Source organism: Neodiprion fabricii, chromosome 1, assembly GCF_021155785.1.
Source record: "Neodiprion fabricii isolate iyNeoFabr1 chromosome 1, iyNeoFabr1.1, whole genome shotgun sequence".
Taxonomy (NCBI): Eukaryota; Metazoa; Arthropoda; class Insecta; order Hymenoptera; family Diprionidae; genus Neodiprion; species Neodiprion fabricii.
In genome coordinates, this window is record NC_060239.1 from 8,655,947 (window position 1) to 8,668,836 (window position 12,890).

At 39.1% G+C, this 12,890-nt stretch overlaps 1 protein-coding gene across 4 annotated transcripts in view; it reads right to left on the reverse strand.

Moving 5' to 3' along the window:
• LOC124179401 (cadherin-89D) overlaps positions 1 to 12,890 on the reverse strand; it is a 46,818-nt gene that overhangs the window by 17,005 nt on the left and 16,923 nt on the right. For 2 of the 4 annotated variants that reach the window (XM_046563735.1, XM_046563726.1), the window contains exons 2-4: positions 6,209 to 6,344; positions 966 to 1,096; positions 189 to 347 (exon numbers count right to left, since the gene is read on the reverse strand). In XM_046563735.1, coding sequence (XP_046419691.1) covers positions 189 to 347; positions 966 to 1,096; positions 6,209 to 6,293 — 375 coding nt within the window. In that variant the 5' untranslated portion in view covers positions 6,294 to 6,344. Of the gene's footprint in view, positions 1 to 188; positions 348 to 965; positions 1,097 to 6,208; positions 6,345 to 6,727; positions 6,884 to 7,496; positions 7,860 to 12,890 lie in introns of those variants that run through there. The other 2 variants (XM_046563718.1, XM_046563743.1) reach the window with 2 other exon arrangements.

A 12,890-nucleotide genomic window follows, 5' to 3' on the forward strand; every position in this document is an offset into this window, starting at 1 on the left:
AATGATCTCACGAGCCTAGCATGTGACCTAGTATTAGAGTCGGTTATTATAAACTCTGCGTCCGTACAGGATGAAAATTAAAGTTGGCCAAATTGGTGTTTCGTATTCTAATTGTACGTTCGACTTGTTCTTCTTGATGCAAAAAAAAAAAATAAATAAATAAAAATTTCCGTTCCTTTTATACATACCTGTGAATTTCCCGCCCCCATGGCGTTGCAGACGACGCGAAATTTCAGCACGTTTCGTGGTGTTTCTCCCTCTTGCTGGTCCTCCAATGAACGGGCGAGAATTATGGCCACGTGCGTTGCGTTCAGTTCCTTGTAAGAGAAATATCTCGCATCTTTTTCCTGAAAAAAAAAATTTACCTCGTTTCGAGATTAACGCATCGAATTTTACTCCATCTCTGCACGCGATCGTTTGATTTGATTTCTTATTATACGAAAGTTGTCAGTTGTCAGACGTTAACGGGAGCCAACGCGGGCTTCTGGCGTCTAATAAATGGAGCATGGCGTGTTCGTTTTTACAATAAAACGATCAAATACCGTACCTGTTCCAGTTCGGCTGTTTCACTCTATAAAGCAACGCCTTTACTTTACGTTCGAAGTAGATTTTCCCATAGGGGAGATAAAAACTGTCTGTTAAAAATCGTCAAACTTTTACCAATCTCCATCTTACCACTAAAATCCGATGCGATCAAATAGCCAACTCTCACGGGGTGTCCGAGTTACGATAGTGAATTTACTTTGTAACTTCGCATCTCGAATCGCAACGAAACGAAATGAGACGATATCCGAGGTTTTGAAAAAATTGAAATCTTGTTCCGCGCTTTTTTTGAACTTCTGATTCACTCGTCGCTATTACATAATGACCGAAAGGTGAGCGACGATTTTATACCGATAAGGACACCCGTTACGTGGGTTAGGTTTTTGGCCGTCGCGGCGTTGTTGATTGGGGACTTAGCGAACCTTGTCAACCGGCATTATGGCAAGATGCTTCCTGGGATGAACTTCCAAAGTGAGAACTTCGTGCTCCCTTGGCAAATTCCCCGGCAGCCTGACGAACTTCTGGTATTCCCCAGCGGGGTAAAATTGACATCCTGCGAACAAAGCCAGCCCACAGGACCGTTATCTGCGATCAGTAAGTCTTAATTAATTGCCACCACCTCGAGTATTTTATATCTCATTAAAAACTGATCGACACTGATCCGTTTTCTTCCATCTGTGACATAAATAAATTGCAATAAGTATTTATAGCAATTATAAATAGGGATTTAAATAAGGATTAGAAGAAGAATTGCGTAATACAATTCGTTATTTATCTGGCCAAGCCTTAATGCGTAAGTTTTTTCTCGCAGAGTCGGTTCGCAGATACGCCCATACTTTCATTTTCGTTACAATTTATTCGAGTGTATCTCAAACCGACGATTTTTTTTTAATCATTTTTCTATAATTTCTTATGCAAACATCTAGCACTCGATTTAACATTTAATCTTCGATCTTGCGCGTATTAGTTTCAGCCTGTGTCAACATCACGATATGCTTACACACTCCCTAAATTGGTGTGAAAAAACATTTCTCTTTCATTTACGGTAAGGTGATTAATTTTAACTCTCAAATACAGCCCTGAGTTTGTTTCAATAAATAACACTCGAATTCTCGTTTCTCCTATATTTCGCTCTCTCTCTCTCTCTCTCTCACTCCCTCTCTCTCTCTCACTCTTTCTCTTTGGTCACGAAAAACGAACTTAAACAAGACCATCAAACAATATAAAAAGAGAATTAGAAGACTGGAGAAGTCACGACTACGTTATGGTGACGAAGAAAAACGTAATTAATTGCATCAGGATGATCTACTTTTTTTCGATAAGCATTCTTCATTCACTCTACTTACACTTGTACTGATTCTTACGTCAAATTATCGACGTGATTTTTGACGATCACAGATTCCAATAATATCAAATGAACGCGAAAAATCGATATCAGATTGTTCACCACTTCTGGTTTAATGGCGAAGAAAACTGTAACGGTTTGCAAGGATTCTAAAGCTTGAAGGTACAGTCGGTGGCTGCGTGTTAAGCGTTTAATTGCACTCATACACGTTCAATTACGTCGTGATTATTATACGACTACCTGCTGCAGCGCGGACGATGGTGAAAGGGACCTCGGCGTTTTACGAGTTTCAATATTTTTTTCACCACCGTGAGCGTGACACTCCTTTTACTTTCAATCATATTCCCGACCGTCGCGTTGATCGTTCAGCAAAGTTTTGTGTTTTCCCTATTTCGAGTTGAAAGATCCTGCGATGATTGTACTGTTACGAATTTGTGTAAATTCTAGTCCAGATATTTTTACGGAAATTCTCTTTGACTTCCGGATATATTCAACGATAGATGAATAACGAAATTCTACGCCGACGACAAGAAGCCCGTAAAAATTGACACTCGAACATTTGGAAAGGAAAAGCGAAAAGACTGTGAGGAAAACGTAAAAAAATGAATTAGTCATAGTCCTTTCGAAAAATGTAGAATTTATCAGGGAAACGATTAAAAAATCTTGGAAATTTTTGGAACTCGTAAATGTGCAAGGCTAAAAGCACACATTATATTCAAAACAAGTCACGCGCAGTGCAAACTAACAATGAATGAGTTCACGTTGAAAGTACAGCATGAATTGCAATAAATTTACTTTCGATATTAAATTTTATCGTGCTGTACACATGTATGTACAAAGTTCTACGTGCATTCGATTCCTTTGTTCAAAGTTTTTCCGTAAGGATTATTGCTGCGTTGAAAAAACCTTGCAAAAATAATTTCAATTACCGTTGATTAGCTCCATGGCACCTTATATGATTTATTTGTACAGTATCTCTATGACTGACTTATTCTTCTATATCTTTTTTTTTTTTTTTTGTTTTCAAATCACGCGTTGGTCAATATCATTGAGTATTGAGCGAGAAGAAAATAAGTCGTCCTAATGTAAAGTCGAATACCAAATCTAAATCTACTAAGCTATTAATTAGTTTAAAGAAATTTGAAACTAAAGATCGACATCGAATCCTTTGTAGGTATGCATTTCGAGCAGTTATGATTTTTGTATTTCTAAAGAGACCTTTTCTAGCTCATTAATAATACAATAATTCGATCGATATTCTGTCTATATATATATACATGTATACGCAGATCTTGTGATTAAACTAATGAGAGGTAGCGATCTTCTACGAACCAATCTTCTTCGTAAGAGAAGACATTATCTCATGCATTATTCACCCGATTCAATGGCACCGTCGCTGTCATAGATAACCCTCTGCTACTGCATGTTATACCCACCCACCACACCGAATAGCCTTAGCTTCCGGAGCGAGTGGAGCCGGTATGCCCAAGATAATTTAATGAATGCTCACTTGCATTGCTCCTTTTTCGCTTTTCCTATTTATGCCACGTTCTTGTACTTGGAATATTCAAATTTCTGAGGCGTGATGTATCGTTGGAAGAAAATTGTACCGAGTGAAATGAAATTAAAACGAGGGTTTCGACGATCAAGGATTGTATTGTTCTCTTGAAAAGACATTTAATCCTAGTGAAACGTGACGTTGATTGTTTCTGAATTTTTTAATATCTTTCACATTTTTATTCACGATCTTTGTGATCATTGAAAATATACAACTTGTCCATAGCTGTTACTTTCGTCGTAATTTCTTCTTTATGCATCTACTGTTTATAAGATAAGGAACTCGGACCTTTTTTTATTTTTAATACGGTCAGATTTATTATTGTAGAAAAATGCCGATTGCTGTCAAAAAATATATAAACGGTCATGTTTTCATGCGTTTTCTCCATGAATCAATCTGTTTTCGTCATATACTCAAAGATCATGAGTGGAAAATACTGGAAAATACAACAAAGTGACATATTGTCGAACCGATTCATTTTCGACCATTCAGCGACTCGTATTTCGCATACTAAAAAGTTTCAATCATTCCATATCACGCGCGCTTGTAATAATCTGGAGCTGGATCAGTGAATTTTTGATTACATCAGACATGGTACGCGGTAATCGAACGGTGATAATCGGTGTGTGACGAGAGAATCGACGGGGCCGCAACTCTGAGGTGAAACATTTTTTCTCTAATACCTGCTCGAGAAACGTTTTATAGAAAGTCGACGGTTTTACGATAGTCCGAGCTCTCCCTCCGCCTCCGCCGCCTCCGCGTCACCAGGCCAGTCGATCGTTGATTTTACATCTGCATTCGTTGCCCAACACTCTCATCGTCTCAAAGCCGGCGGACGAGTGTTATTCAATATTTATAACTCGTCCATTCGGAATTTATACACCGGCAGCCAAACGCTTCATGACCTTATGAAACCTCCGCCGATTTACCGATTTGACGTTTCGAGTACGATCGGAACCTGCCTCTGGTTTTAAAGTATATATTTTTTTTTTCTTTGTTTTTTTTTTTTTTACCGATCAGAAACGTTGGTCTTTATACGTACCATTTACAGGGATTCGCCAATTGCACGAAGACAGTCGGTGATCGCTGACCCCGACTGACCACAGATCTTCAACCGATCTTACACGATCACTGGCGTCAGCCTTTAAAGCTTCCGCTGATAAATATCAAGCCGTTTTCTCCACTAGTTTAATTACACTCCGGCACGTAATAATTTGCAAGCCGCATTCGTTATCCTTACGTATCCAACACGGCTGTGAAATAACTCCTAATGCATAATTCCGCCATTTACCTAGCTTCTTGGACGTGATTAGTTTACTTTTTTTTTTCTTTTTTTTTTCAATTCTATACCTTTACTCCTTCGTGAGGAAGGAAAAAAATCCTCACGCATGTCGCGCGTTTATTTTTACCACGTATGTTCAGTTGCGCATTTGGTGAAACTGGAGGAGTAATTTAGCTGTTGTTTTACTTTTTTTTTCTGCCAAAACGACCACATTCCGTTTTGTTTCGTACGTGTAATATTTCTGACTGTTTGAGGAGTCGACATATACCTTCAGCAACGTCGGATGGCAACAATAGCGCCATGGTTCATCGCCATTGTTGTAGCAGATCTGGTTTTTCTTTACGCTATCAATGGGAAATTAGCATCCTTGACAGTGGTAATTAATGAGATAACTGTTTTATTGCCCTGACGGTATAAGGCTGCTGTAAGTGCATATTGTGGGAGGTTCGGGACCTCGATCTCACGATACCGAATGCTAATTGTGAGAACATCAAACCGGTAGGATGAACGGATAACACACACTACGCGTAACAAGCTGCTCGCCACTTATCCGTTCAATTTGTACTTTCTTGTGCCACGCATCTTCCTCCTCGTATCTTTCCAGCAAATCTTGGTACCGAAACTATACCGCTGTCAAATATTATATTTACCCACCCAATCACCTCGGGACTAGGTTGAGATTACGAATTTGAAACGTTTCGAGAGCACCAAACTTCGAGTTTTTTGGGGGCGAAACTTAAAGTCAAGAAATCAAACTTTGACCAAACATCAAAGTGTCGAATGGTCTGACAAAATACCGAAAAGACATTATTCCGACAAGTCAAAATTCCGAAAGTGGGGAAATAAGAAAATTTATAAATCGTAATATCGAAATTCCGAACGATCGAAGATTTTCAGTTCCGTGGATTTCTGGCTTGGTAAAATTTCGCCACTTTGATCATTCTTTGTTTCGGATTTTCGATATTTTCACATTCGGAATCCCGGCTATTGTGATTCTGGGTATTTCTGATTCTTTACGCCCACTCGCAGTAAACTACGCAGTGTGATTATGTTTTAATTTTCAGAATTTTACTTTATCGACCCTTCATTTAGCGGAACTTTGCTCTATCGTAACTTAAATTTTCGGCATCCTGTATTCCGGAACTTCGACCCGTCGGGCTTCCGACCATTCGAAACTTGGTTGTTTCGTAAAAGTTTGATTTCTTCACTTCAAGTTTTGCCGCCAAGTAATTCGAAATTAGGCGCTTTCGGAACTTTACAAATTTAGAACTTCAACATCGTCCCGTCATCTCGACTCAAGTCACCTACAGCTTTTAAGAAGCGAGTACAAAAATCGATGTCGATTAACCAGTGACGTAAAGATAGAGAGCGAGAGAGAGAAAGAGAGAAAGAAGATGTTCAACGTAAACTGATCATCGGCTATAAATACAGTTCGCTCCGGAATTAATCAAATTTTCCGTATTTCTTCCGGAAGACTCACCTGAAGCCCCACCAGCAAATGTCACGAAGAGGAGGAAAGCTGCTAGTCGGGTTTGCCAGAAGATGACGCACCGTGCGGCCAACATTTTGACCCGCTCTGGTCTTGAGATTTCAAGCTCGTTTTTGCGGGAACATCTCTGCAAATCGGTAAAAAGAACATCGCGGTATTAGATTTGATTTAAAAATGTTTAACGTTTATTTTATGGCTAATATAAAACGGGACACCGTAAATTACAGATTGTATCGCACTGCCTTTTTTCAGCTGAGCAAGTTCTGAGCAAATGTCGAAAGGCTGCACACGCGCTGTTTTCCGCAGTTAAATTTATCGTTCAACTTTTGCCGATGTAACAATTAAGGCGTTAGAATCAGTTTTTTGTATTTTAATCAGTTCCGGGAATCGTTTATCCTCGAATAATGTAAGATCTCTGAGCTTTATTGCATTGGGAGGACGGTTGGAATATGTTACATGCAACGCGGAAGATGAATATTGCGAGTCTCCGTTGTCAGGTGCGATAATTACTTTTACGATAATGCAGTTTATTCTGTTCGCCTCGATGTCGAAAGTCGATAAAATAATGCAACATTGTTGATTTCGAAACGTTTCTAGAAACTATCCTAGTAGCTCTTAGGCGCAAGTATTATTCTCGGTTGAATGGCTATTTCACAGAGTTATAACAGGGCTTCTAGTTCTCGGTTGAGATCAAACTGCAAAGTGCAGGATATAGGTACACGATATTGTACATACGTATAAACATTTTGTTAAAATATTGCTTTATCTCTAAATTTGGACAGTGTAATTACGAGCCACAGTCAAAAGTTTCAGCTATACGTGTGTGCCTGTGTGCGTGTGTACAAAAATATGCAGCATGTCTAGTCGACAATAAATTTTTATTTTATTTATTAAGAAATAAAACTTCGCGTGTCGCGTGTCTCTTGAATGCCAATTTGAATTCTTTTACTTCTTTTGTGATTCGCCTCTTCGTTCGTTTCTTTTATTCATTCTCCTTTTTTTTTCTTGCTTTCTTTCCTAAAACGTTTCGGCAAACTACAATTTTCTTAAGGGAAATTTTTACACTCATCGAAAACTGCTGTTGCGAATTCCGTCTCCGCAGCACTGACCAAAACGAATAAAATAAAATATAAAATAAAAAATAAAAATAGAACAGAACGTCGGCAGTTATCAGCAGTAATCGAGAAGTTAAATTGAAGCGATTGATCCGTAAGATCACTCTCGCGGAATTTTACCGTTGACACTCGTTCGACCTACTCCAAAATCTTATCAAACTGACCTTGATCAAATTCCCAGGAAGTGTCCGTGAAAAATTAAATTCCAATTCCAATTAAGTTCCTATCGTCGACGGCACTTATCAGCGTACAATCATTAATCACATACACAAAAACTGACTCGATCGAAAATATTCACCGTCGTCGATATTCCGTCGAAAGTCGGCGAACGGTGATTTTCACTGATTGCGAATACCTGCGACAGACGCGAAAAAATCGGCACTGATCGGTGAACCGGGAATCGGTCAAGTCGACTTTTCGACTGCGGCCCAGACGAGGAAGGACTGCGGCATGCGACCAAAGACTAGCCTCGATCAGGCTGCGATATCTACCAACTGGGTTTGGTTGGGTAAAAACTTTCGACTAGTTTCACGTTTCACGAGTGACTGGTATAGGGATCGGTACCCGGAGTGGTCGACGTCGATGGCTCGCCGATCCCCACGCCCGATCGAGTATTTCATCCAATCGAGCCTCGACGTCGCTCGATTTCTTACCGATTTCACCACCCCGTCGACGGTTTTTCGGAAAACTGAGTGCCTTCATCCCCTTGGTCGACGATCGGTCGACGGAGGATGAGGAATTCGAGAGAAGAGCTGCTCGGGGAAGAACCGATGATCCTTTCGCTTTCGGCGGCCATCCAACGACCATCGCCAAGAGGTATTAAAAGAGTAAACTGTCCGTTTTGCTTTCTTTCTCGACCGTCTCTTTGGTTGCCGTGCTTATTGTCATCCTCGGCTGTTGTAGCCACGGGCTTGATGCTCATTTTCTAACCCATAACGGTCCAGGCAACGATGAGAATTCATTTTTTAGTTACATCGATCGGAGAGACCGTTGCGTGTGGGTTTTTTTTTTACGCTCGGTATATGTAAACACGTGATTCTGTTTAGGCAGAAACTTTCTATCGACTTTTTGTCTTTGGGAATGCTTGATCCGAATTATGCAGAATAAACAAATGGTGTTTTTTTCTGTCTCTTTCTCTGCTACTCGGCTTAAAATACCTATCGTGGGTGGTTGAAATTTAACAGAATTACATCGTTTGGTCAAAGGCAGTGAATGTTTGCGAATGAAAATTGAAAAAACGAACGATATCCATAGCCAGCTTGTTTTTCTCTCAGGTTTCATCGCAACGCGAATTCATTTTCATTTTTGCCCTAACAAAACGGTTAAAATAAAGTTTTTCTCTGCAGTTTTCTCGGCCCAGCTACGCGATAGAAAGTTTATATTTATGATATCGAAAAAGCAAAACGATATACAACCAGGCCGGTTTGTGATTCAAAAATTGTGTAGGATGGACACTAATCCATTACCATTTCAATCAGACAACAGATTCAGCCTCAACAATTGCAACACTTTTGCATAATTCGCGATGATTTTGATACAATTTATGTTTGCGTAGGTATACGAAGAGGCCGATCTGTTTTGACGAATCTGTGATACTCGCGGTTAAATATTTCCTGTCACGACTGCATTCGTTAAAGAAGCCAGTTTCAAAACTGTTTTGCGATATGTTACTTCATTATTCAGAGATTGGCGAACTTTGTGATAAAAAAAAAAATTCGCAGCCAACTTCAGTGCTCAAGAAATGAATGTACCTGCCTAAACAGACATTAATTTGCAACGGAGAATGCATAAACCGTTCGAGTTTTAAGGATTAAATGCGGTATGAAAGTTGACGAGTGAGTAAAAGTTGTTTTCATGAATTTTTTACTATTAACAGAAATTTGCAGAAGAACTTTTGCACAGACAAAAGCCGTACGTACTTCCTTTGTCTTGGAGTGGTGTAATTTTTTTCCCACAGTTGAAAATTATCGATGTGTAACAATTCTGTATTTTACAAGGTAGTTACAAGTGTATACGCGGATACAAGTTACAACAAAATTGCACGTCGGGGCGAGGCCCGTAATTTTATCCACCTAAAACGTCAACCTTATGGGAGTTTTGATGTACCTGCCGGTTTAACTTTCAGCAACGGATAATCATTGCCGATTGTTGCTTCACGTTTTTGCTCACTCACAGTTCCGTGTTATACGATCTATTGTAAATAGCGAGTTTTAACCGTAGAAAGTAAAAAACAGAAATACTGCATCTCGGGTGGAAACCTGCGATTCAAATCACTCTCAAACGCATTTATACGTGACAGCGAACACTCGTTACACACCCGTCCAACCGATCACCTTCACTCTCTTACGAAGTACCATTCCCTCCAATTTGCCTTACTTTAGAAGTAAACGAGTGATTGTGATCGTGATTACGCTGTTCGAAATAACCGTTTTCTAATTATTTTTAAACGTTGCTCCACTCGGCCTGTCTCATTTATATTTGCATTTGTTTCGCTCGGTGGTTATTCATGCAGTAAATATTTCTGGCCAAAGAGTATAGGAACCTGTTTCTAATTACCTAAACGGGGATACGATGATATAAGGCGATAGATGTCACATGATGTAACTTGCAGGAGAGCCAGATATTGCTTTAATGTCATTGGCGATATGATTTGCTGATTTTTCAGCCTCTGCGCTTGCAACATCGTTGATTTATTGGTCGGCTTTGAATGTATTGTCTTTTTGCCATTTCTATCGGCAGTATATTTCGCATTTATAATCACCGCTTCCCAAGTCGGTTCCAGCTCGGTATAATTCGTCCGAACAGTAGTCATCGTCGAATAAAACGCTCCTCGCTTTCTGCAACCGATTGATTCATGCTCTGTTCACGGTATGAAACCAATTTGCAGCACGATTTAACCATAATATTGAAAAGAAAAAAAAAACAAACTTCATCAGTCCAATTCGTCCGACGATTCGATATAAGTTTAAGGTACACCGGCCGATCCATCGACGATGAAAAGGCTGATTTTTTTTTTTTTCTCAGGGAAAGTATGCAGGATTGTTAAAATCCAATTGTCAGCTGTCGATTAAAGCCAGGTTAAGACGCGAGAGGATCTACATAATCGGTAATTTCGCAACTTAATCGAGATTTTTCAGCGAAAGAAATAGATGTTTTTTTCAAGCCAAAACAGAATCTCCAACATCTCTCGAGATTACTTCACTCCATTCGGTTCGACAAACGACGAGGATGAGAGATCGCGTTAATCTAACAGCTATGCGATGATCGGCATGATTATTCAGAATCCAACGACCAATCGATCGAGACGCAGCCTGGCTTAGATTCGCTTTCGTTCTTTAACGCTCTTCAACGGTTTCACTCTCACAGCAATTTATATATTTCAAAGGGACTGCCATGCGATCTACTGAATTGAAATTTTGATGACTGGCCGTTATACGGGCGATCAGACCTTCCTGATTTTAAATTAGATGGTCGTCTCCAATCACTTTTTTTTCCCGATAACCTTTCATTAGTTTTCACTTGTTACGACGAGTGTGAGAAACTCGCTTACTTCGGCCAATTAAATTTCATAATCGCGCGTCAGGGTGACACTAATTTTCTGAATCCTGATTCCTTGGCTTCGTTCTCTGAATCACGAAAGTTTTCACCCATTATTTTATGTCTCAAACTCGATTTCAAGAACAAGTAATAACGGTTCTGCAAAAATGAGATTTTTTTTCCTCGTGCCGAGGCACGTCCGATTCTCGTTATTAATCTAATTTGTGAAAGTTAATGTCAAAGGGCAATTTCAATCTTGTTTAGAAGACTAGCCGTGAAATCAAAGAGGGAAGAATATATAGTTGTGCAATTCTCAGCGAACTTGAAGTTCTGACCCTAAATCCACATTCGACAAATCTATGGCCCGAGTTTGTTTTACCTGAAATATCAATAAAGACTGAAGCAGGATCTTTTCTCGGTATCACCGTCTCATTTGCATTACATAATATATTTGTAGTATTGAATATTTATATAATTGGTACAATCATCGTAAATTCAATGCCGTAAGCGCGTAGAGGCGAAGCAAACGAAAACAGCGAAGAAAAGATCGAATTTTACGGGTAAACTTTGGTCTTCGGAAATCATGGCGAATTTCTCCAAGTGCACTTGGGACACAACGACGCGACGCATACACCGTGTCGTTGAATTATTACGAAGTAGGCGAAATATGAAAAGTTTCATTCCCGGACCACAGCGGGAGTTTCTGGCTCTAGTTTCAAACGATTCTTACGTACCTACGCAAAAGCTGTAGGTGTTGCCTCGCTTCCGACGTAGTTTTACGACGGAGAATGGAAAGACGACGACTTATTGCGGGATGGTTGAAAAATTCTTTACGATTTACATTTTGGCAACAATCTGTAAATAAATTCAAACGGTCCTTGAAATGTTCAAGGCATTAAAATCACTTGGAATTCATTCCTTATTATTCCGTTTACCGCTTGCTCAGGTTGTAAGGAATTGGATTTTTTGCCTCACTAAATCTTCGACTTTACTCATTTACGATTATTAAAATTGTTCGCAGAAACGAAAAACAAGATATCTCGTCGTGAAAACACTCCTGATTATCCATAAATATATTATCCTTGTTGCCATTCGAGACTTTATCCCAAGTTTTTATCGGCTCGTAAAGCCAAGTGTTCACTTTTGAAACAACCTTTTTTTCTGACAGTGTGAAAATCACAGTTGGTTACAATATTTCGTGCATACGTTACACTTGAACTGGACATTTTTATAAATATCTCAGCAGACGCGGAAAGTACATGATAAAAAAATGTCTTGAAAAATAAACAACAACCGAATACACTGAAGTACCGAAGTGATTGGAACAAGCTTCTCGCTCGATTGAATCGCGAGATACCCAAAGGTGGTAAGATATTGCTGACTTCGCCAATTATTGCATAGGAATTTTACCGAAAATACATTAGTAATTTACTCGTAAAATTCTCGGACTTAAAGTAAGTATTTGAACTAACAAAAAATTAATACATCGCAGCAATAAAAACGTCTAATTGATTTGTACCAATTTTTTTCAAGTCTAACGGTATAACCGAGTTATTAACAAACCGTGTGGAAATTTCGTAGATCATTTTTATCCAGGTATAGGTTACGCTTTTCGCTTAAGATCAATGCACCTGTACGATAAATATATTCACACCCACGCGTTCAGAACTCGTTTCTAAGATTAGCCAAGCTTACGAGGCAATCGAAATTTAGCATCAGTTGGGAATTGTTATTATTTGGCTAGTCGATATTTTGTTTTCACAGAAAATTCTAGAGCTCTAATAATTTCTGGTTTGATTATTTTTACTATTTTATTTTTTTTTATTTTTCGAACAGCATGTTGTTGGTTCATTGATAGCTGAAAAGATTCGTTGAAAATTTACAAAATGGATCTTTGATCATCCGATTCCTACAATTACTTGGGCTTTGAATTTTTCGGTAAGAATCAAGCTTCAAAATATCAGCAAAAACAACGCACTTTTCTTAGTAATTGTAATACGATAAAAATTTATTCCCGAAGG